General features: G+C 36.8%; 2 protein-coding genes across 4 annotated transcripts; both read right to left on the reverse strand.

Annotated features, from left to right (window-relative positions):
- Positions 1–397: 397 nt before the first annotated feature.
- Positions 398–1,264, reverse strand: LOC122614390. The gene has a single exon (XM_043788960.1). The coding sequence runs from the start codon at positions 1,262–1,264 to the stop codon at positions 398–400; it is 867 nt and encodes a 288-aa protein (XP_043644895.1).
- A 2,572-nt stretch (positions 1,265–3,836) lies between these two features.
- LOC122612941 (adenylate cyclase type 3) lies at positions 3,837–19,290 on the reverse strand. 3 transcript variants are annotated; one of them, XM_043786858.1, is made up of 18 exons: positions 19,191–19,290; positions 17,897–18,344; positions 16,855–17,044; positions 16,428–16,737; positions 16,252–16,370; positions 15,796–15,907; positions 14,727–14,854; positions 14,395–14,553; positions 14,114–14,252; positions 11,078–11,340; positions 10,571–10,934; positions 9,607–9,892; positions 9,478–9,550; positions 9,298–9,373; positions 9,018–9,243; positions 8,480–8,562; positions 5,061–5,516; positions 3,837–4,252 (listed from the first exon to the last, which is right to left on the reverse strand). In XM_043786858.1, exons 2-18 carry the CDS (start codon positions 18,183–18,185, stop codon positions 4,022–4,024), a joined length of 3,504 nt encoding a protein of 1,167 aa, XP_043642793.1. In that variant the 5' UTR covers positions 18,186–18,344; positions 19,191–19,290; the 3' UTR covers positions 3,837–4,021. The 3 variants fall into 3 exon arrangements, 2 of the variants coding, with proteins under 2 accessions (XP_043642793.1, XP_043642794.1); XM_043786859.1 differs by having other exon boundaries at positions 17,897–18,231; positions 19,191–19,285; XR_006325655.1 differs by lacking the exon at positions 3,837–4,252 and having other exon boundaries at positions 5,383–5,516; positions 9,055–9,243.
- Between the last annotated feature and the right edge of the window lie 1,531 nt (positions 19,291–20,821).

Raw genomic sequence — 20,821 nt, forward strand, 5'->3', positions numbered from 1 at the left:
TTGGTCGAAACAGCTTTTGAGGGATCCATAAGGCGTTTACCCTTGAGGTCGAGGATGAGGCCGTGGTGCGTGAGGAAATCTGCTCCGATGATTGCTGATTGGACGTTCGCAACGACGAACGACCAGGTGAACTTACGCTGTAGGTTGAGACCAAAAGTTAGATTTAGCGTGCCGTATGTATCAATTATAGACGTGTTGGCCGCGAAGAGTTTGAAGTCGTCTTTGCGACGATGCATTCCCTTGATTATCGAAACAGGTATGAGTGAGATGACTGATCCGGAATCAATAAGGAATTTTATGTTGGTATTACGATCGATTATGTGAAGTCGGTACTCCTTTGAGAGGCGAGTGCTTGGAGATTTGCTGTCACCAGTCGCCTGAACAGATGACAGCTTCTTTAGTTTCCCTGCTGTGGCACCCAGGCACAGGGCGAGGAGCATTTTCGTGCATTTGGTCCGAATTTGGCATGATAAAAGCAGACACGTGGTGCTCGGAGTTGCTGCTCGTTGCGATCGGCTGGGCAAGAATGGCTGGAGGGCTGCATGTTCTGGAGACGAGTTAAAGAGGCCTTGATGGCAGCGATGTCGCGTTTCAAGTCGTCCACGACACTTGTGCCAGCTGCCGGCGGGTATTCGCGGGGGTTGCCTCTGAATTGTGCCGAGGAGGGCCCAGCAGCCATGACAAAAGAACCCGATTCCTCTTCCATGAGATCGTCAGCGAGTGCAGCTTGCGCTTCCAAAGTTGCTGAGCGTAGGAGCTTCAAGCTCCGTTGTACGTGCTGCGGTAGCTGAGAGAGCCAGCGGACTCGCAAGGCGTCTGCAGACGCGCGACCGTCAGCAAGAGTTGTCATTTGCCGAAGGAGCTGCGAGGGCTTCTTGTCCCCAAGGTCAAGCTCCAGCAAAGCGCGCTGCAACTGTCTGTCCGGTGATTCCGTAAAGCGCTTGATGATAATCTCCTTCAGGTGCTCGTATTTGTTGACTTCCGAGGGTTGCGCCAGAACATCAGATACTTCAGTCATTATATCAGCATCCAAAGCACTGATTAAATGGTAGTAGCGCGTGTTATCTGAAGAAATGCGGCTGCATTGAAATTGCGCTTCGATCTGCACAAACCATAACCGCGCATTTTGCTTCCAAAAAGGCGGTAGCTTGATGGCGCCAACCGACTCGACGACAGGAATAACGGTGCCTGCGCTGTTGCCGCATTGAATTTCACCAGCGTCAGGCGAAGTTGGCGGTGCAGGCGAACAATCTCCGGTATTCATTTTGTTTATTGCGGGGTCACCAATATGGTAACTTATGTAGTTACTGCTTTATTTAATTCGAAATACGATATAATGTTAACTTGATGCCGTAAGCTTGTTGCGCGGCGGGGTTTGAGTCCAGAGTTGCCAATCTGACGATATCAGAAGATATCGTCATCCAGGAAAGGTCTTGGCGTTAGTACTTGTTTACGCCGTGTTGCCAGACTGGGTTTTAGTCTGGGCGCCACAAGCCTTTTTTCAAAATCTATGTGTCTTTGCATCATCTTTTATCTTAAGCACATGCACTACTAAAACTACCATCTATAAAAAAAAGTCCAAGAGTGTAAAATAGAATATCCTGTAGATTTGAACTCAACTAAAATCGTCTCTTACGAAACGAAATTGTGATGATGTAAGACAACGTAGTGAGAGTTGTTGATAGCTGCGTAAAGTGCATTCTTGAAAATGTTTTAATATTGAGGTTAAATTTTGGCTCGCTCGTTAATTGAATTATGTTTATTTTGTACAAAGTTATGAATTAATTACGATAATAAATCTATCCTAATTGAGATCTGCGATCGTTCTCTTATTGTTAGTTCTTTAAGCTTGTCCCCGCCCTTTTTACCCACACAAATTGTCTTTGCACTTCACAAATTTAATATTTCTTAGTTGGCTAAACTTCTCTTTTTCAAGCAGTTCACGTAATTCGTAGAGTAAAGGGGTATACTAGATTCGTTGAAAAGCATGTAATAGGCAGATTTTATAAGGTATATATATTATTGATCAGGATCAATTGCCGAGTCGATCTGGCCAAGTCCGTCTGTCCGTCCGTCCGTCCGTCCGTCTGTCTGTCCGTTCGTATGAACGTCTAGATCTCAGGAATTGTAAAAGCTAGAAGGTTGAGATTAGGCATACTGATTCTAGAGACATAGAATAGCGCAAGTTTGTTGGCCCTTGTTGCCACGCCCGTTCTAACGCCCACAAACCGCCAAAAACATCTACGCCTACACTTTTAAAAAATGTTTTTTGGTCGGTTGGATGGCAGGAATAACCGTAAGACCCTGAAAAAAAGGAAACAAATAGTGCGAAATACATGAATTGGTTATTGCACTGGCATCCAGAAAAATAGAAGTCTTTGGCTTAAATAATTTTATTTATTTCGCTATAATTTGCTATTCGTTTTGTTAAGTTTTAATTCATTAATATTAGAGTTCATTATGCTTTAATAAAACAAAACCCTTTTTCATTTTAAAGTTGGATTTTAAAAAAGCAACACAACAAAACGCCACAATATACTAAAACCATTAAAAAAAATAGTATGTTTTTGAAATAGTTCATAGTGTTTTTTAACCAGTGGAATTTCGAGCTAACCCAATCATTTATATGGTGCTATTTCATCTTGATTGTCTTGCCTCAAGCTATTAGTGAAAAACTTAGATAATGGAGTACAAAAACCTGATGGACAAATGCAGTCATAAAATTTTTGATCAAGTTCCTTGTTTGGTTTGTAACTTTTACTAAGCAAGTTCGTTTGTTGTTGCTTTGCTAATTCGTTGAAATTTTTTAACAAGCATGCAATGCTAATAAGTTCGTTTTAATTAAAATATATCTATGTATAAGAAGGTATAATGTTAGTTAATGTTGCCCAAGAACGTACTCTAAGGATAATATTTTTTTGTTTGATTTCTATTTCATCTTTATATTTAATTAATTTAACTAATTAATTATATTATGTTTTATTCTCAAGTTGGACTGACACGTGTTTTTTTCGTCGTATGTGGTGGGATTTGGACACTCAACTAATATATTCTATAACTATAATGTTACTTATATAGGAATTAACTATAATGCGGTTATTTATATTTTACACATTAACACTTAGCTGCAAAGCGAAGTGGATCACTTAAATATAACAGATTTGGGAAAATTACACCTTTTTTTTCAAACAAAATAATTGTTTAGAATAACTTAAAATACTTAGACGTACTGATATACACTTAGAAGATAGAAATTTGTTGCTTGGTTAGGTACACAGTTTACCAACTCTTGGAAAGCAAATACATTATTTTAACTAATTTCGAATTTTGTTTATTTAATTAATTAATCATCTGGTATGGAATATCACACAAATACTGAGGCAAAAGCAAATTTATTGAAAAAACAAGAGAGAACGCTATAGTCGAGTTCCCCGACTATCTGATACCCGTTACTGCTGGTGGAAGTGCAAAGGAGGCTCTTCAGCACTGACAGTTTTTGGCGGTTGGTGGGCGTTAGAGTGGGCGTGGCAAAAAGTTTTTCTGCAGATCGATAAAAATTTACAAGACTAATGCAAAAATGAAAAAAAATTTAAACATTTTTTAAAAGTGTTGGCGTGGCAGTTTTGGGCGGTTTGTGGGCGTTATAGTGGGCGTGGCAACATGAATCGACAAACTTGCGCTGCGTCTATGTCTCTGGAGTCTGTATGCTTATTCTCTACTTTCTAGCTTTTGTAGTTCATGAGATCTCGACGTTCATACGGACGGACAGACGGACATGGCCAGATGGACTCGGCTATTGATCCTGATCAAGAATATATATACTTTATATGGTCGGAAACGCTTCCTTCTGCCTGTTACATACTTTTCAACGAATCTAGTATACCCTTTTACTCTACGAGTAACGGGTATAATAATTTCTTTAAAATAGTTAACGTTTGCTTTTTAACACGACCATACACATACACACATCACTCTGGTTATATGTTTATACAGAATCAAGTTCATTAATAATACAAGCTAATTATTCTAGCAAAGACTGAAATTTCCCCAGCCTCTCTTGGCCATCACTGTCATTTCTGAAGCTCTGATCTTGGTTGATTCCCACCGATTGCTCTGGCACATTCATCTTCAGCAGGGGCATCTTAATGTCTGAGGCCTCCAGTTCACTTGTGGATTCTAGAGCAAATACATCTTGCCCATTAAGCTGAACTGCGCCCGGGGGCACCGGTTCAGCACTCGTCTGGGACTTACCCTTGAAAGAGAATAAAACATTATGTATTAGGATTTAAAACAATAGAGAATACTATAGTCGAGTTCCCCGACTATGATACCCCATATTCAGATAATGGAAGTGCAAACAAGAAACTTCCCATTTGGAAAATATCAGTTCCCAATTTCTCATTATCAATAATAAAATTAAAAATGTTCCAAATGATTGGGAGTGACAGTATTGGGAAGTTGATGGACGTGGAACAATTTTTTTTTGCAAATCTATAGAAATGTACAAGACTAATACTAAAAGAATATCAAACCTTTCAAAAGTGTGGGCTTCGCAGTTTTGGGTAGTTTGTGGGCGTGACAAAATTTGTGTTGCGTCTATGTCTCTGGAAGCTACATGCTTAATCTCATAGTTCCTGAGATCGAGGCGTTCATACGGGCAGACGGACATGGCTAGTTCGCTTGGCTATTGATCCTGATCAATAATATACGGTGTGTGTAAAAAGTATCGCGAATTTTGAAATTTCGTTTTTTGTGGCGTTATGTTGGTACTCATGTCTGTCACTTATGCCGACAAGCTCGGCCATTTTGACTTTTATGTTATCGATTTATATTTTTGCAGTCATTTATTTAGTATTCCATGACAAGCCTTCATGTCACACTAACATACATATCAATATCTAATACGATAACGGAATAACAATTGCCCACTAGCAAAATGTTAAAAGGAGTTACAAGGAAGTTAAATAAAGAAGATGGGTTCGAAAATTAGTTTATGCGATTTTTTCACACCCATCTTTAAGGTAAAGGAATCTGGCTTTAAGAAAATACATAACCCTTACCTGCAGATAAAATGTCATCAACTGTCCCTTTCCTTTGACAGCTACCAGACCCCGCTGAAGGAATTTGTAACCAAAGGGCTGTAAAATATTGCAGGTATCCTCTGTGACCTGAATGGCGCCCGCCTTTCCTGTGCTCTCCATTCGCGATGCCACATTCACCGTATTACCCCAGATGTCGTAATGCGGTTTACGAGCGCCAATAACGCCAGCCGTGATCGGACCATGATTGATTCCCATCTTGAGAACGAAGTGATTAAACGACTGCTCGTTGATGCCATGCAAGGCGTGTTTCAGTTCCAATGCAAACTCTACCAAAATCGCTAGGTGAGACCACCTTTCTGTAATGGGGGCGTCATTTCTGAGAGTCCTCTGCTGATTTATCCCACTGGCAGCCATATATGTGGAACCAATAGTTTTTATTTTGATGATGTCTTGGAATTGGGGCAGCTCCAACAACTACAACAAATTTTTTTTAAAATAGAATTTCTATAAGTCTGTTGATTTCTTAATATTATTATATCATTGGTTATAACTCAATATTTAAAAAAAAGGGACGCTAGCTTCGGCATGCCTATAAATCCTTTCAGCAATTATATTAGAAATAAGAGAGAATGCTAAAGTCGAGTTCTCCGACTCAGTACCCGTTACTCAGCTAATGAAAGTGCGAATGAGAAATTTTAAAAATAATTTAAATTATATATTATAACAAAGGCATATTGATAAAATAGGGAATAACAACCTTAAATAACAAAAAAAATTTAAAAGTGTGGAAGTGGTAATTTTCGACAATTTCTGGATGTTAGAATGGGCGTTGCCCAAATTTTGTAGGCAAATCGATAGAAATTTACAAGCTTAATAATAAAATAAAAAAAGTTTCAAGACATTTCACAGTTTTGGGCGGTTTGTGGGCGTTAGAGTGGAGGTGGCAAACAAATGGGAATTTACAAGACTAATACAAAACTGAAAAAATATCAAAACATTTTTCAAAAGTGTGGGTGTAGCTGTATTGGGCGGTTTGTGGGCGGCAGAGTTGACATGGCAACATGGGTCAACCAACTTGCGCTGCGTCTATGTATGTATCTGCAATCTGCATGCCTAAAATCTCAATTTTTAAGTTCATGAGATCTCGACGTTCATAGGGACGGATTGCCAGATTGACTCCGCTCTTGATCCTGATCAGAATATATATACTTAGTATGGTCGGAAACGCTTGCTTCTGCCTTTTACATATTTTTACTCGTAGAGTAAAAGGGTACAAAAACCATTTAGGTATGGTGAAATACATCGAAACTATGATTCCTTTATAATATTTTCCATTATTTTTTAGACTGTTCCTATGGCTACTATAAAATATAAAAACCAAATTAAAGCCCAAATAATCTTTGGCCCATACACTGGCTTATACCGAGTTTAAACATTTCATGATTAACAAGAGAGAACGCTTTAGTCGAGTTCCCCGACTATCTGATACCCGTTACTCAGTTTGTGGAAGTGCAAAGGAGAGTCTTCAACACTGACAGTCTTTGGCGGTTTGTGGGCGTTAAAGTGGGCGTGGCAAAAAGTTTGTTGGCAAATCGATTAAGATTTACAAGTCTAATACAAAAATGAAAAAATATCAAAACATTTTTCAAAAGTGTCGGCGTGGCAGTTTTAAACCGTTTGTGGGCGTGGCAAAAGGTTTTTTTGAAAAATCGATAGAAATTTACAAGACTAATACAAAAATGAAAAAATATCAAAACCTTTTTCAAAAGTGTGGGCGTGGCAGTTTTAGGCGGTGTATGGACGTTAGAGTAGGCGTGGCAACATGAATCATCAAACTTGCGATGCGGGTATGTCTCTGGAGTCTGTATGCTTAGTCTCAACTTTCTAGCTTTTGTAGTTTTTTGAGACTTCGACGTTCACACGGAGAGACGGACATGGCCAGATCGACTCGGGTACTGATCCTGATCAACAAGATATATACTTTATATGCCCTTCTGCCTGTTACATACTTTTTAACGAATCTAGTATACCCTTTTACTAAAGATATTATAATATTACATTATTCTAATGTCTTTGCTTTTACTCTACGAGTAACGGGTATAAAAACCACGAAACTAAGATTTCCTTCCTATTTTCTAAATAAATTTTCCGACTGCTCCTATGACATGTATATGATATAGTCGTTGGATGATTATTAAAAGCGAAGTGATCAAAACAACGAAGATACCTTTAAAAAAAATAAATTTCCTTTGTCTACCTCATTTGTCTACCTCTTAAAATATGTTCAATGAAATATATAATAATAATAATTCAATAGAAACTGGTTGCCCATATGAAACATTTATTTCAAATTTTTTTGTAGCTATATTATATATTGCTATAACTCGCATCCCCAAAGACGCTGTATGGTGCGAATAGAAGAAACAATTGCTGCTGTAGAGAGTAGCATTAAGGAAGACCCGAATGAGTCCACCCGATATCGAGCACAATAATTGGCCTCCCAGATCTTGTGATTTAACTCCGCTAAACTACTTTCTGTGGAACTATGTAAAGTCTTTGGTCTATGCACATAAGCCACAAAGGCTTAACCATTTGGAAGTCGACATTCACCGTGTTATTGCCGATATCCGGCCACAAATATTGGAAAAAGTCATTGTAAATTGGACGTTCAGATTGGACTACATCCGAGCCAGCCACCACGGTCATATGCCAGAAATTATATAAAATGTAATACAAGATTATCTTTCAGATAAATAAAATTCATGTCAATCGAATAATCGATCGTTGTTTTATAGCAATTTAAAGTTGTATACCTCTAGAAAAAAAACCCCTTAACTCCTTTTTGGAAAAGTTTTATGAAGATCATTTTATAAAATGAGAAACTGGTTTAGCTCGAAGAAGCTGGGTTTGAAATACTTGAATTTTAAACATTTAAAAATTTTGCCCAATCAGTTTTTGTCGCCCACGTGCAGTTTTGCCCACGTTTACCCTTTAGAATATTATTTAAAAGTAACAAATTTCGGTCCCACCTATTTGTTTTGTGTTTTTTTATTGATTATATTTCGTTTTAAGATATGGACAAACGCCTAATTCTCTGATAAGACCAAGATTTTCTTTAATGGGTTCTATTTTCCAACTATAACTTTTTTTAAATCCTAAAGGGTGGGCAAACGGAAAGAAACCATAAAGCTATTAAAAAAAAGTCGAAGCTGACACGAAAGTTTTTTAAATTTGATATCTTCAAAACTGGACGTATGAAAAAAAACTAATTGGTGGGCAAACATAACAAATGATTTCAGCTTCCAAATTTTAAAAATTTGATTTTTTTGAACCCAGCTTCTTTAAGCTGACTGGTTTGAGTAGAAAAACCCGAAGGGGCAGGCTTATACCCTCTGCTAGGGTATAATATATGAAATATTATGAAAGCATTTACTTACAGCATCAAAATCTGAGATAACCTCATTGAGAAAACGTAAACACTCCAAACCCTGGTTGTTTACAGTTTCTTCGGAATAGAAATCTGAAAAATGAACGTCGATAGATATTTTACTTGTCATTAATTGCCGGTTGTGTACACAGCCTCTGCTATCCGCTTGAGTGGAGTTTTTGCAGTTATCTAATCAAATCAAAACAAGAAGCATCCAATAGTCGATTTTCTCGGCTAATGGGATTAGTAGAATAAACATTTGAAAATATAACTTGTGTTATCCGATTATGACTTTTAAATTTAATGTATTAAATATCAAAAGATCCGAGGATCTTAAATTTATTACTTTTTATAGTCACAAAGTTAATATTATATATATTAATAATTACTTTTGTCAATATGGCGCAACGAAGTTGCGACCAACATGCCTCAGTTCAAATGCTGTGCAAAAGTTTGGGCATTGTGTGTACCCTGTTACTAACTCACGAAATTTAAAGATAATTCCCGAGGTGTAATTGTTTATATATGGTATATTGGCTTAATATTACCAGAAAAGTTTGGCATGCTGGCGAATAATACTCCCACCTCAGCATAGCTCTGGGAATAAAGATCATCATGAGAGCGTTTCGTGTTCTTCATGAAGTGCTCTGCAACATGGACGGGTAAGACATTGTAGACTAAAGCCTCGTTTCGCTGCCGCATGTCGTTTGCGGTCTCCTTTTGCTCGGCGACCTCGGTTTTCCATTTGAAAATTACCCTATCCTCATGGTCCATCTATAAGTTGCAATTAATTTATATATCAGGCGCCTAACTTTATACTGCACTCACGTGTCTTGCCAAAGTGCTTAACGCCAGAGCAGCCACTAGCAGAAGTCCTGAAGCGGCATATCGCGTAGATATAATACTAATAATGTTTAGTATATGAGGAAAAACTTTATTAGAAAAACAACTTCATTTTTTTATCAGTTTTTTAAGAAAGCATCTTTATCAAAACGTAACTTAACTTACGGTTGATTTTCGAAATCATCCTCTAGCGCATAAAGATCCTGCATGATGAATATATTAAAATAGCAATGCAAAGCTTAAAAAAAAGAGTACTTTATTACGACTTCAGTGTTTTACATTAATTACAGTTACCTGCAATGGACAATAGCAGCAAAATCTTTGTTAGATGAGTAAGTTGGGCAATCACGGCGATCGCAATTAATATAAGTACTCCAAAGTTACTTAAATAGGACGGATATAGAACTCGTTCTGGGGGCACAGCCTCGCGCATTTGTTCCACAAACGATGCAGGAAGTAAGTGCTCTGCGGTGACCATCCCCTCCATCTCCACGTCTATATCGCTATCTTGGCTGGCCGTTACATTAAACTCGCTTTCACTCACAATATGCTCGGTACGCACGAAGGTGACGAAAAAGAACTGTCAAGGAAATGGAAATCAATGTCTGAACTACAGCAATAACTCTTTGATATTAAACATTTTCATGGACTTTCTTCATATTTTATCAAATATGTAAATCAAATAAAAAAACGAGATATACGGGAGTAATATTCTTGATCAGGATTACTAGCCAATCTGTCTTTCTGTCCGTTAGTTGATATCAACATTACTTCGACACGTTACCGCCCACAAGCTGAAAAAAACTTTACCTCTTAAACTTTAAAAAAGCGCTGTGTTGGAAATTTGAATTTTTGTTTAATTTCCAATACCAACGTATACGTCAAAAAAATAACAGGTGCTTTATAAAGTTACTAAAAGTAAATGTAATTTTCTTGAGATTGCAATCCATGTAAATGAGTTCTAGATTGCTTTCGACTGGCTGCTAATTGATATAGTGTTCTGAGTAAAAAATTTCCATCTAACTTCTACAATTAAATAGAAAGTGCTACACCACGTTAAAGAAGTGGATAAAAAAAAGAAAAGTATAACACTGAACTACGATGACAACGGTGATCAAGAATATATACATATACATGTTCATTGGATCAGTCTTATTTATTGCGTAACATTAAATTGTTAAATTATAACGACACTTTTAAAGGATTTGCATTCCAATATTTGATTGCAAAATCATTTTTGACAAAAACCCAAACTAACCATGTCGATAATGTTACTGAAGCCAATTGTGAGTGCAATAATTATGGCGGCCAGCTCGCGAACAAAGGTTATGTCATTGAAGCGCTTGCTCACATCTACGAAAAACTTGGGCAGCATGCCGCTAAAGCTCTCTGCAAGGCTGATCACTACCAGCATGGCGATCGGTACCAACGGCGCTGCTATGTTAATAAAGTGTAGAGTAGATCTCGGCAGAACCAAGTATGAGTATAACACATCAATGCACTGCACCAGAAGAGCGGCAAGAAGCGGAAGTGAACTATACGGTTCTCTATATACGGCATACGATTGCTCCAGTTGCGGGTTTTTAAAGCGCAAAAATATGTTAGTGTCCTTGGTTAGGTTTCTAGAAAAAAATTAATTTTTTAGTTTCTTTAAAGGTGTACATAAAAATTCACTTTGTATCTTAAAAATATTTCGACTGATATCTTACAGTCAAATTAATTTATTTTATAATATAGTATATTACAAAGTTTTCTTTATACTTACTCATGTCCGTCGCGCGTTACCAGTTCATCTTTCAATCGTTGTTTGAAGTTCTCCAATTTTACCTGCTCCTCTTCATCTGCAGTCAGTGTAGTCACTATTTGGTGTCCATTGGATAAAGAATTCTGCGCCAGAAGCTCTTCGTGGTCCAATGTGGCAACGTTGTCATCTTCATCTGATATAATATCGTTCGTCGATTCATTAGTACTGGGGTGTGAGATTTCATCCTTGGTTTCATTTATTTTTTTGGCCGATGGAGATGCAAACTGAAGGAGGTTCATTTAAGTATTATACATTTCAAAGTACTTCAATTGATTTATAAATCGTTGTTACATAAAAAAACATTAATGGAATTCTACAAATATTCTTAATCACAGATCCCAATCCGGTCACAAAAATGTACCCTTTGTTTACCTTTTGTGAACGCCAATAGTAGGCAAACGGAATCTGGCTCAGCAACTTTCTGTGCCATTTTTTTTAGTTATGCTTTCGAAAAGAAAACAAGAGAGAACGCTATAGTGGAGTTCCTCGCCAATCAGATACCCGTTATTTAGAAAGATATTTAAATCAATTTTAAAAAATAAAAACACTTTGTAATATTGTGGTTGTAACAACATCTAGGGGTCAACAACAAGCTAGGGGTCACAAGAATCTGCATAGGTAATCTCAACATTTTAGCATTTATAGCACCTAGCACTACTGTTAGTGATCCCGATCAAGGAAACGCTTTCTTCTACCTGTTACACAATTTATAACAAATCTGTTATACCGTTTAACCAACGACCAAAATAATCCAAACATTTTTTAAAAGTGTGGGCGTGGCAGTTTTGGGTTTTTATAGTTCCTGAGATCTTTACGTTCAAACGGACGCACTATGGGAAATTTACCCACTTTTTCTGGCCAAAAGCCGTTTTCTGAAAGTCAGATTATTAGAATAATATTAAATTTACGCATTCATAATCGACCAATCTTTAGTGCTGCATACTAAAAATTTAAATAGATTGCGCCACAACAAAGAAATCAGCTGTTAAATACAGCTGTTGCGCGTACAAAAAAGAACTATCAGAAACGATAAGATTTTACTCCGTTACAAAAGCTGTAATATCTTTGGAACCAAAGCGTTTATTCCCATTATGTAAAAGGTATTTTAATCAGTGTGTTTTCTATTAAGTGTTTGTCACAGTCAAAAGAAAACAAAAACTAGTGTTGTACCCGTAATTTAGTAAAAATGTATGTTGCCTTACATAATCAATTTGTTTGAAAATGACTTAAATTTGAAAAGAGATTTAAAGTGAGTCCATCAATGAAATGTACCTCATGTTGTAGCTATGTATCTAATTCTTGTTCATATAATTGTAATTAAAAGCAAGAGAGAACGCTATAGTCGAGTTCCCTGACTCTGCTAGTGGAAGTGCGAAATATCAGCACTGATAGTTTTTGGAGTCTGGATGCTGAATCTAAACCTTCTTGCTTTTATAGTTCCTGAGATCTCGACGTTCTTACGGACGGACATACAGAGGGACAGGCTGACAGACAGATGACTCGGCTATTGATCCTGATCAAGAATATATATACTTTATTTGGTCGGAAACGCTTCCTTCTCCCATACTTTTCAACGAATCTAGTATACCCTTTTACTTAACGAGTACGCCCACTCTAACGCCCACAAATCGCCCAAAACTGCCACGTCCAACTGTAAACTGAATCGACAAACTTGTGCTGCGTCTATATCCCTGGAGTCTGTATGCTTAATCTCAACTTTCTAGCTTTTGTAGTTCCTGAGATCTCGACGTTCATACGGACGGACGGACAGACGGACATGGCCAAATCCACTCGGCTACTGATCCTGATCAAGAATACCATATATATACTTTATATGGTCGGAAACGCTTCCTTCTGCCTGTTACATACTTTTCAACGAATCTAGTATACCCTTTTACTCTACGAGTAACGGGTATAATAAATATGCAAAATAATTAAAAGCTTGTAATCTATAGGAATATATTTTTCACATTTTACCTTTATATGAAATGTAAAAAAGCACCTGATAACATTATAATAACCTATCTATCTAAGTATGTAAAAAAGTTAGCAGAAAAAAAGATCAATTAAATAAGAAGACATTGAAAATCCTTTAGCACGCAGAAATAATCGCTTGAGGACAAGCTAAAATGTAAAATTAAGGAGAGTGATATTTATTAAAAAGCTTTCTCCAAAAGCATCATAGTAAAAATTCTCCCAAGACACAAACCATTAAACGATAGTAAGCTTTCGTTATCGATAAGCAAACATGTAATGCTCCCTAGATCTGTAGGGATTGTCAAAACATAAGAATAATTTTTTATAATTAGTTAATAACAATTGACCACTAGAATACGATAATAATATTAGAAAGAAATTATTTTGAAAACAATCCTTAATGCGTAGTCCTAAGAGATGGAGATGGCTAGATCGACTGGATTAATCCTTTTAAAAAATAAACTTGCATGTATTCTTTCTTGGGTCTCGGAATCTTCCGTTACCTATGTACATATAACATAATTTTCTACAAAAAAATTATATTTTTTATTTAAATGAACACCTAAATATGTACTTAATTAAACATACTTTAGTAAATGGGTATACTAGAGAGATCAATAGCCGAGCCGATCTGACTTTTTCCGTCTGACCGTCCGTCTGTCCGTCCGTATAATCGTCGAGATCTCAGGAACTATAAAAGCTTGAAAGTTAAGATTGGGCATGCAGATTCCAGAGACAGACGAAGCACAAGTTCGTTAACTGATGTTGCTACGCCCACCAACCGTAAATTATTATCGATTTGCCAAAAAACTGTCAGCAATGTCTACGCCCACACTTTTGGTAAATTGTAGATAAAGTGTAATTTTAAATTTAGGTGTAAAATAAATTTTTGCTTATAAAATTGTGATCGACGGGGAACATTTTTAAAACTTTAGTATATCAATACGAAAGACTAAGCGGTAATTTTTTAACAGCATTAATTTTTAATTCTGACGAAATGTTTATATATTTCAAACTCACCGCCTTAACTACTTTGGTAATAAAATACGTCTTTAGTCCAGCAATACGCAACAGCTCCTCCCGTTTCTCCCCAAAGGCAGGTTCCACTTCGAACTCGCCGTTTAGAAATGCAAGCGTTTTATCCGAAATGTGAACGCGACTAACAAGTAGAAGACAAATTGAGTTTTTCAAAATACGTTGATATACAAATGTGAACAAATAAGCGATTGAAAGCCGTAACAATGGCTGTTATCAATTATGCAGCAGAGGAAGTAACTTGCCTGCAAGTATGTACGACTTACCCTGCCTTTCCGCTCGATTCCATTTTATTTGCCAGCTCTACGTCCTTTGAGTAAACGTCAAACTGCCACTGCCGCTGGCCGAGAATGCCGGCAAGCACGGCTCCAGTGTGAATGCCCACTCGCATATCAACAGGTGAGTTGGCCTTCTGCTGCACATATCTGCAAGCACAGAAAGGGAGTGGTAAGTGGTCGCAGAAAGTGTGCTTAGGATGAGGATTTCGCTCAACTAGCAAACGGAACTTGCAATTATTAATAATTGAACAAACGTTGATTTGACGTCACCTTTCGCCTTTCAAGCTGTTCCCAAGGAAATATCTACAACCGCTACTTACTTAATGGCCTTCACCATGGAGAGTCCCATGTGCACGCACATGACGGCGTGATCTGGACGCTCATCAGGGGCACCGCTAATGCAATAATAGCAATCACCAAGAATCTTAATGCGCAATTGTTGATATTTCTAGAGTAAGGTAATTGTGAATTAGTTTAGTACAAGCTGATATTTACAACCAAAACTTTCAATAAAGTCAATATTGCAGTTATGGGCAAATTTTAATAGAAATGTTTGGTACCTCAGTGTAATTAAAACTTCTTAAAAACCAACTTATACAGTTTGAGCAATCCAGAAAACAAGTATAATATAGAACAAGAGCGAATGCTATTGTCAAATACCTCGAATATCATATTCCCGCTACTCTAACTTATTGTAAGGAGATGGAGATATTTTGAATTTAAGCTTCCCGCGTAAACCGATTTATCTTTCCGCAAGCAAAATTAAATAGCTCTTCTTTGCTCAACAAAATTGGGCATCGCACAAATCGCCAGATGCACTTGTTGTACTTGAGAAAGACAGCCGAAACCTAAAAAAAATACCAACTTAAGAAAAAAAAAGTTTGCCTGAGTCGGTTAACGCGGAAAATTTCATTCACCTTATTTTTTGTTCACAGTAGTATAGAGTATAGACAACTACCTAAAGGAGATCTGTTGGGTTTTTTTTGTGTCTGTTTCTTTTTTTAGTTTCCTAATTTACTTGCCCAGTTCTGCCAAGAGAATTTTATAGAACCTGATAGTTTTCTCTTGTTAATTAATGTACAGACCATTCGTTGTGAGCTGCGACATACATGTAAAGGTTTTCCTTAAGTGTTTTGATAATGGAATTTAAGAATAGAATACTTTGCACTTATTATGATATTCTCAAGCAAATCGGTGGCTTAGAAATAAACCTTAAAATCCACGATCATTATGAAGTAATAAATAATAAAGAGGTATTTAAATTAATAAAATCATCAATAGAATACAATTTATACTATGATCGGTACAGGTAAATAAGTGTCAGTGTAAACTAAATCAAACAAAAACAGAAAAAGTTCAATGAAAGAGAATAATAGGATACAAAATTACCTCGGCAAGCCTATCGAAACGCGCAAAGAGCTCGTTAAGCATTTTTACCAAATCTTGGGCACTATACGTGGAGGAGATGGCGGTAAAACCAACAATATCCGCATATAGAATGCTTGTTTGTACAAAAAAAATAGGAAAAGTATTTTGAAATTTATTCGCAGATGAAGTGTAAGTGGAATATAGATTAAATTAAGTACTAACACCTATAAATATGCTGGTTAAAATAAAAAAGAGAAAAGGGAGCCTGAGTAATGTACAATGTACAGTAAATATGGGGAGCAGGAAATACTTTCGATGAAAGAGTATTAGGAAAATATTTTATTTTTTTTGTTTTATATAAGCGACTACAAAAAGTTATTTATCAAACAAAAAGTTATTTATCAAGAAAATTCTGTATAAAATCAAAATTTTGTTTTAAATTTTACAGCATAAAGACTCAATTGAAAAAAAGCGTACCTTACATTCTCGTGCCGACTCATGTAGATTTTTTTAAAAGCCTCGGAACTGGATGATCCCAAATCTTCTCGCATCTTGATAGCCACGTGCTTGGGCAGCACAGATAAAAGCAGACGCTCCTAATAATTAAAAAACATTATATCGTGTAACCACAGTCAGTAAAACAGAATGCTAACCTGCTCGGCCGATTGTTCCTCTATGACCATTTTTACTTCAAGGCTCTTTTTGGCTTCGAGAAAGGCTCGTTTCTGTTTCGCCTCACCCATAAAGTAGTACAAAAGGCCTATCAGCGCTGCCGTGGCTATTAAAACCGCATTAGCCGCTAACTGGTTCGAGAGCAGCGAGTCCCAGTGAGAATAACCAACAGGCAGACTAAGGCAAATAAAATATGTGATACATCCAATCGACAGACCAAGGAAAATCAGCTGTAATGGCAGCGTCACATAGACCAAGAAATTTAAAAGGATGGCCCAGCCGAGAAGGTCCCTAGAATATGAGCGATGAAGAAATTGAATGTATGAACAGTTTATTGTCTTTCAAGAATTACAAAATATATTTTATGAAGGACACTACTCCAGTAATCATTTTAACAAGCTAACTCACCTTGGAGAAAAACTAGGTTGCAGAATAACATAGACGGTAAAATGTAAAATGCTTAATAGCCACAGTGCCCGTGGTACAATAATCAGGAGTATGTGGTGGAAGCGCCTCAGTGCCGGTCGATCAGAACGTCGTCCAATGTGAAGGAGCGATATTAATGCCAAATAAGCAACCAGCATACAACAGTTGACCACTAGAATACGGTAATAATAAGAGAAAGAAATTATTCTGAAAACAATCAATTAATGCGTAGTCCTAAGAGATGGAGATGGCTAGATCGACTGGATCGACTGGATAAATCCTTTTTAAAGATAAATTTGCATACTTTTATTTATTCAAAGAATACATCAACTGTTGTTATCAGTTTCTGTGTTAGACTTCTTACTTACTTCTTTGTGGGCGTTTGAGTGGGCAGAAAGTTTTTTTGGACATCGATAGAAATTTACAAGACTAATATAAAATGTAAAATATTCAAGACATTTTTCAGAAGTGTGGGCGCTTCTTTCTTCTTCTTACATACTATTCAACGAATCTAGTATACTGTTTTACTTTACGAGTAAGGGGTATAACAACAAAGTATGCATTAACAATGTGACCGGCAAGAATATTTCAATTAAAATCAAGAAAGTACCTCCATACTAGCAGATTTTCAAAGTTGAAGATTTTGTACATTAGACTTACATAAATAACTACTCTGGCGTTCCATGCTTGAAACTTAAACTGATAAAAAAAACATATAGTATATTGGACATGTACATATGTATATGTATATATATACAATGTATGTACAAACATAATTAAAATAATTAGCTTGATTCCAATGGCGATCGTCTGTTTTACGACTTTAAAAATTACCTTTTTAGCCGATTTTATTAATACACGTTTGTGATCATTTTAAAAGTTAGCCTTAAATATATTATAAGATATGAGCTATACGTTTTGTATTACATTTATCCGACAAGGTTCTTATTTGCACTAAGGACCTTGTCGGATGAGTGTATGTAGTACAATTTCATAAAACAATTAATCTCTATTCCGAGCTCACCTCTCGTAGGAGCCGCTTGATCCCAGGGTATTCCGATGGTCCATATGTTAAACAACACGGCCGCAAAGACAAACCACTTCAATCCACTGCGGCGTTGTTTGAGGGAGTAGTTGTGGTAGAGTTCGTTAAGCACGTGCTGCGGCAAAATGACGACTCCGCCACCGGTGATTCCCACTCCGCCGGCCACCTCACTGTCGTTTTGCCGCCGACGGGATGTTGTCTGACGCAAGGAGTGCGATTTGCTTGTCGAGGCGGTCGTCATCTGACCGTTCTCCAAATTTACTTCCATCTCTTATGTCTAGGTCCTTCGAGGCTATTCGTTGTTCGGCGACCGTCTTTGGTATTTGTATTTTATTAATAAAGCGAAACCATGTCCTTGGCTTATTTGCTTATGATGTGATGAGGACCTAACAACTTTAAGATAAATAGAAGCACAGCCAGTCCAATACTGCCCAAATACAAAAACAAAGTATAAGCAAATAATCTTGACACTTAGCGGTGCATCGTCGCGCCTCTGCCGCCCAATGCACAGCGGAAGCGTCCTTGAGCGGGAACGGTGAATATATTACATACATACGTGTATGTACAAATGAAACAGCACGTACGTAAGTGTATATTTATCTGCCAATGTGCGTACTGCATAGTTATTGGCATTCAAGAATACATTTTTTTGCAAAAATGGAACCGTTTATTCACAACATAAAAAACAGAAACATAACAAATTAAAAGTGTCGCCAAACCACTAATAATCGTTTTGCACCTCAGTAATGTAACAATTATATTTTTTTACGTGTTATCGATTCTATTTGAATAGAAAATGCAATTATTTTGTCATAAGTCCACTTATCCATTGATATTTTTATAAAAATGTTTACTTTGCAGCATTCGACAACCGAGTAGACACTACTTTAACTGATATAAGAGAATTTTTCTGCTCTCTCGCTGCTCGCTTACCCTCTGCCACTTTCTCTTCATATGACTACCTTTTCATTACCCCATTGCCGAATATTCCACTGACGAACTAAGTAACACACCTCTCTTCCTTTTTCATGTGGAAAATCCGTTTCATGTCTAGGTATGCGCATACATGTGTGCGTTAGGCTCAGTTGCTCAAGGCTCTTTTTAATACTATTTGAGTTTCTTTGTATAGCAGCGCGTGAATATGTGTACCCTTTCCTATTGCAACGAACACTCGTTTGCTTTAAATTGCCAATTTTTGTAACTAACATATAAGTCCCGTCTTTTAGTCCTAGATATTCTGCAGTTTTTCCGCCTTCACTGTTTCTTAACATACGTTTGCTTCGTTGGTTATTTTCTTTTTCGTTGTGTTCAGTTTTTCCTGCTGGCAAATTTCCACCATAGACACCGAGTAATTTCCTCCGACTGGACTAAGCCGCCCAACAAACTTGACTGAATGTCGATTTCAGCCTCAGCAGCAAGGACCTCCGTTATTTCGTGTTTAACCGCTCAGAGGTCGAATAAGAACAAGCTTTTTGCCTGAAAGCTCATCTCTGCGCATGCGAACGGAGCAATCCAGTGATAACGGTACAGCTGGGCTAGCTTGATAAGAGACCCTTTCCCAATAGCGTAATCAGAATATTACCAAGAAAATCATAAGGTTAATTAGACATCATAAAGGTCTTCCGCCAATAAGCAACCAACGGTCGAAAAAAAATGCCAGGAATGCAGCTGGCCCTAAAAATGTTACAGCTGGTGCTTGAGAGTGTGTCGGGGTAGACAGCTGTTGCACTGAACATAGCATACAAACATTAGTAAAATATATTTACATACGTTATACTTCCTATACATTAGTGAATGTACGATTTGAGGACCGAAGAATTTTATACAGAATATATGAAAATGCATTTTCTAATGCTATATATATTTATATATTTTCTTTAAATACCACAATTAAAAAATTCCGGTAAAAATAGGTATTTTTACATTTTTCTTTCAAATAAAAGCCCTAACGAGGTTAAAAACTAGTGACACCTTAACTTTTCTGAAATAAAGAAATTTTAATAAAGAAAATGCGCAAATTTTTAAAAATAATGTTTACTTATTTGTTTGCACATAAGGGCACCGGTAATGTAAGCGCGTATAAATATTACAAATATACAAATAATATTACAAAATAAATAATTTTACGCCCGGCAGAGACGATTCACTCGGTATCTACTCCACAGGACTCGAAATCGTTTGCTTTTAACTGTTACATATTTCAACGAATCTAGTAAACATATAGTCAAGTGACTTAAAGCCTTCAAGGCCATTTAGGGTCCGTGGGCCTGCAGGCGTTATGACACGCACCCATTACAAGCACATGAGTGATGCTCAAAAATAAAACCGTTGGATTCAACAGTTTAAGATGTTACAGATGTGTATGTGTACATACATACTTATAAACATACACATGCATATGTGGTATACATATATAATTTAAATATAATAATATTACTCTTAAATTATTCAAATTATACAAAGGCATGAAGAAAAATTGTTTGGTTAAAAATGTCTACCACTTCTGTATGGCATTTTGTACGTGTCCCCAACGAATTCCTTGTTTTTACAATTATATCAGTCCTGGTTATTTTTCCCCAGAAAATATGTATTCCACCGGCAAAACAAGTAAGAATAACATTTTTATACAGAAATTAATTCAAAATCACTCTTGAAATTATAATACTTAAATAACATTTTTTATTTGAATTCAAGGTATGTACCTATCGGCAAACGAAATCTATGTCCTAGTTTATTGTCCAGTGGTGTAATTCTATCCACCATCTGCTCCTTTCTTGCCAATAGTCTAAAATAGTATACATGTTTTTAAAATTTCAGCACAGCAAAAAATCTACCAGCTGCCTAGCAGTGCACTCTATTTCTCTTTCGTGTATACCGATTCAGAATGTATATATGTATGTATAT

Source organism: Drosophila teissieri, chromosome 2R (assembly GCF_016746235.2).
Source record: "Drosophila teissieri strain GT53w chromosome 2R, Prin_Dtei_1.1, whole genome shotgun sequence".
Classification (NCBI taxonomy): Eukaryota; Metazoa; Arthropoda; class Insecta; order Diptera; family Drosophilidae; genus Drosophila; species Drosophila teissieri.

What these genes read in the sequence shown, in the direction of transcription:
- LOC122612941 (XM_043786858.1), bottom strand. Translation starts at nt 18,185, where the DNA reads ATGGAAGTAAATTTGGAGAACGGTCAGATGACGACCGCCTCGACAAGC. An exon ending in CAACCTAGTTTTTCTCCAAG is followed by an intron (nt 16,738 to 16,854) that starts GTGAGTTAGCTT and finishes CTCATATTCTAG; the next exon opens with GGACCTTCTCGGCTGGGCCA. An exon ending in TAAGCACTTTGGCAAGACAC is followed by an intron (nt 9,244 to 9,297) that starts GTGAGTGCAGTA and finishes TGCAACTTATAG; the next exon opens with ATGGACCATGAGGATAGGGT.
- LOC122614390 (XM_043788960.1), bottom strand. Translation starts at nt 1,264, where the DNA reads ATGAATACCGGAGATTGTTCGCCTGCACCGCCAACTTCGCCTGACGCT.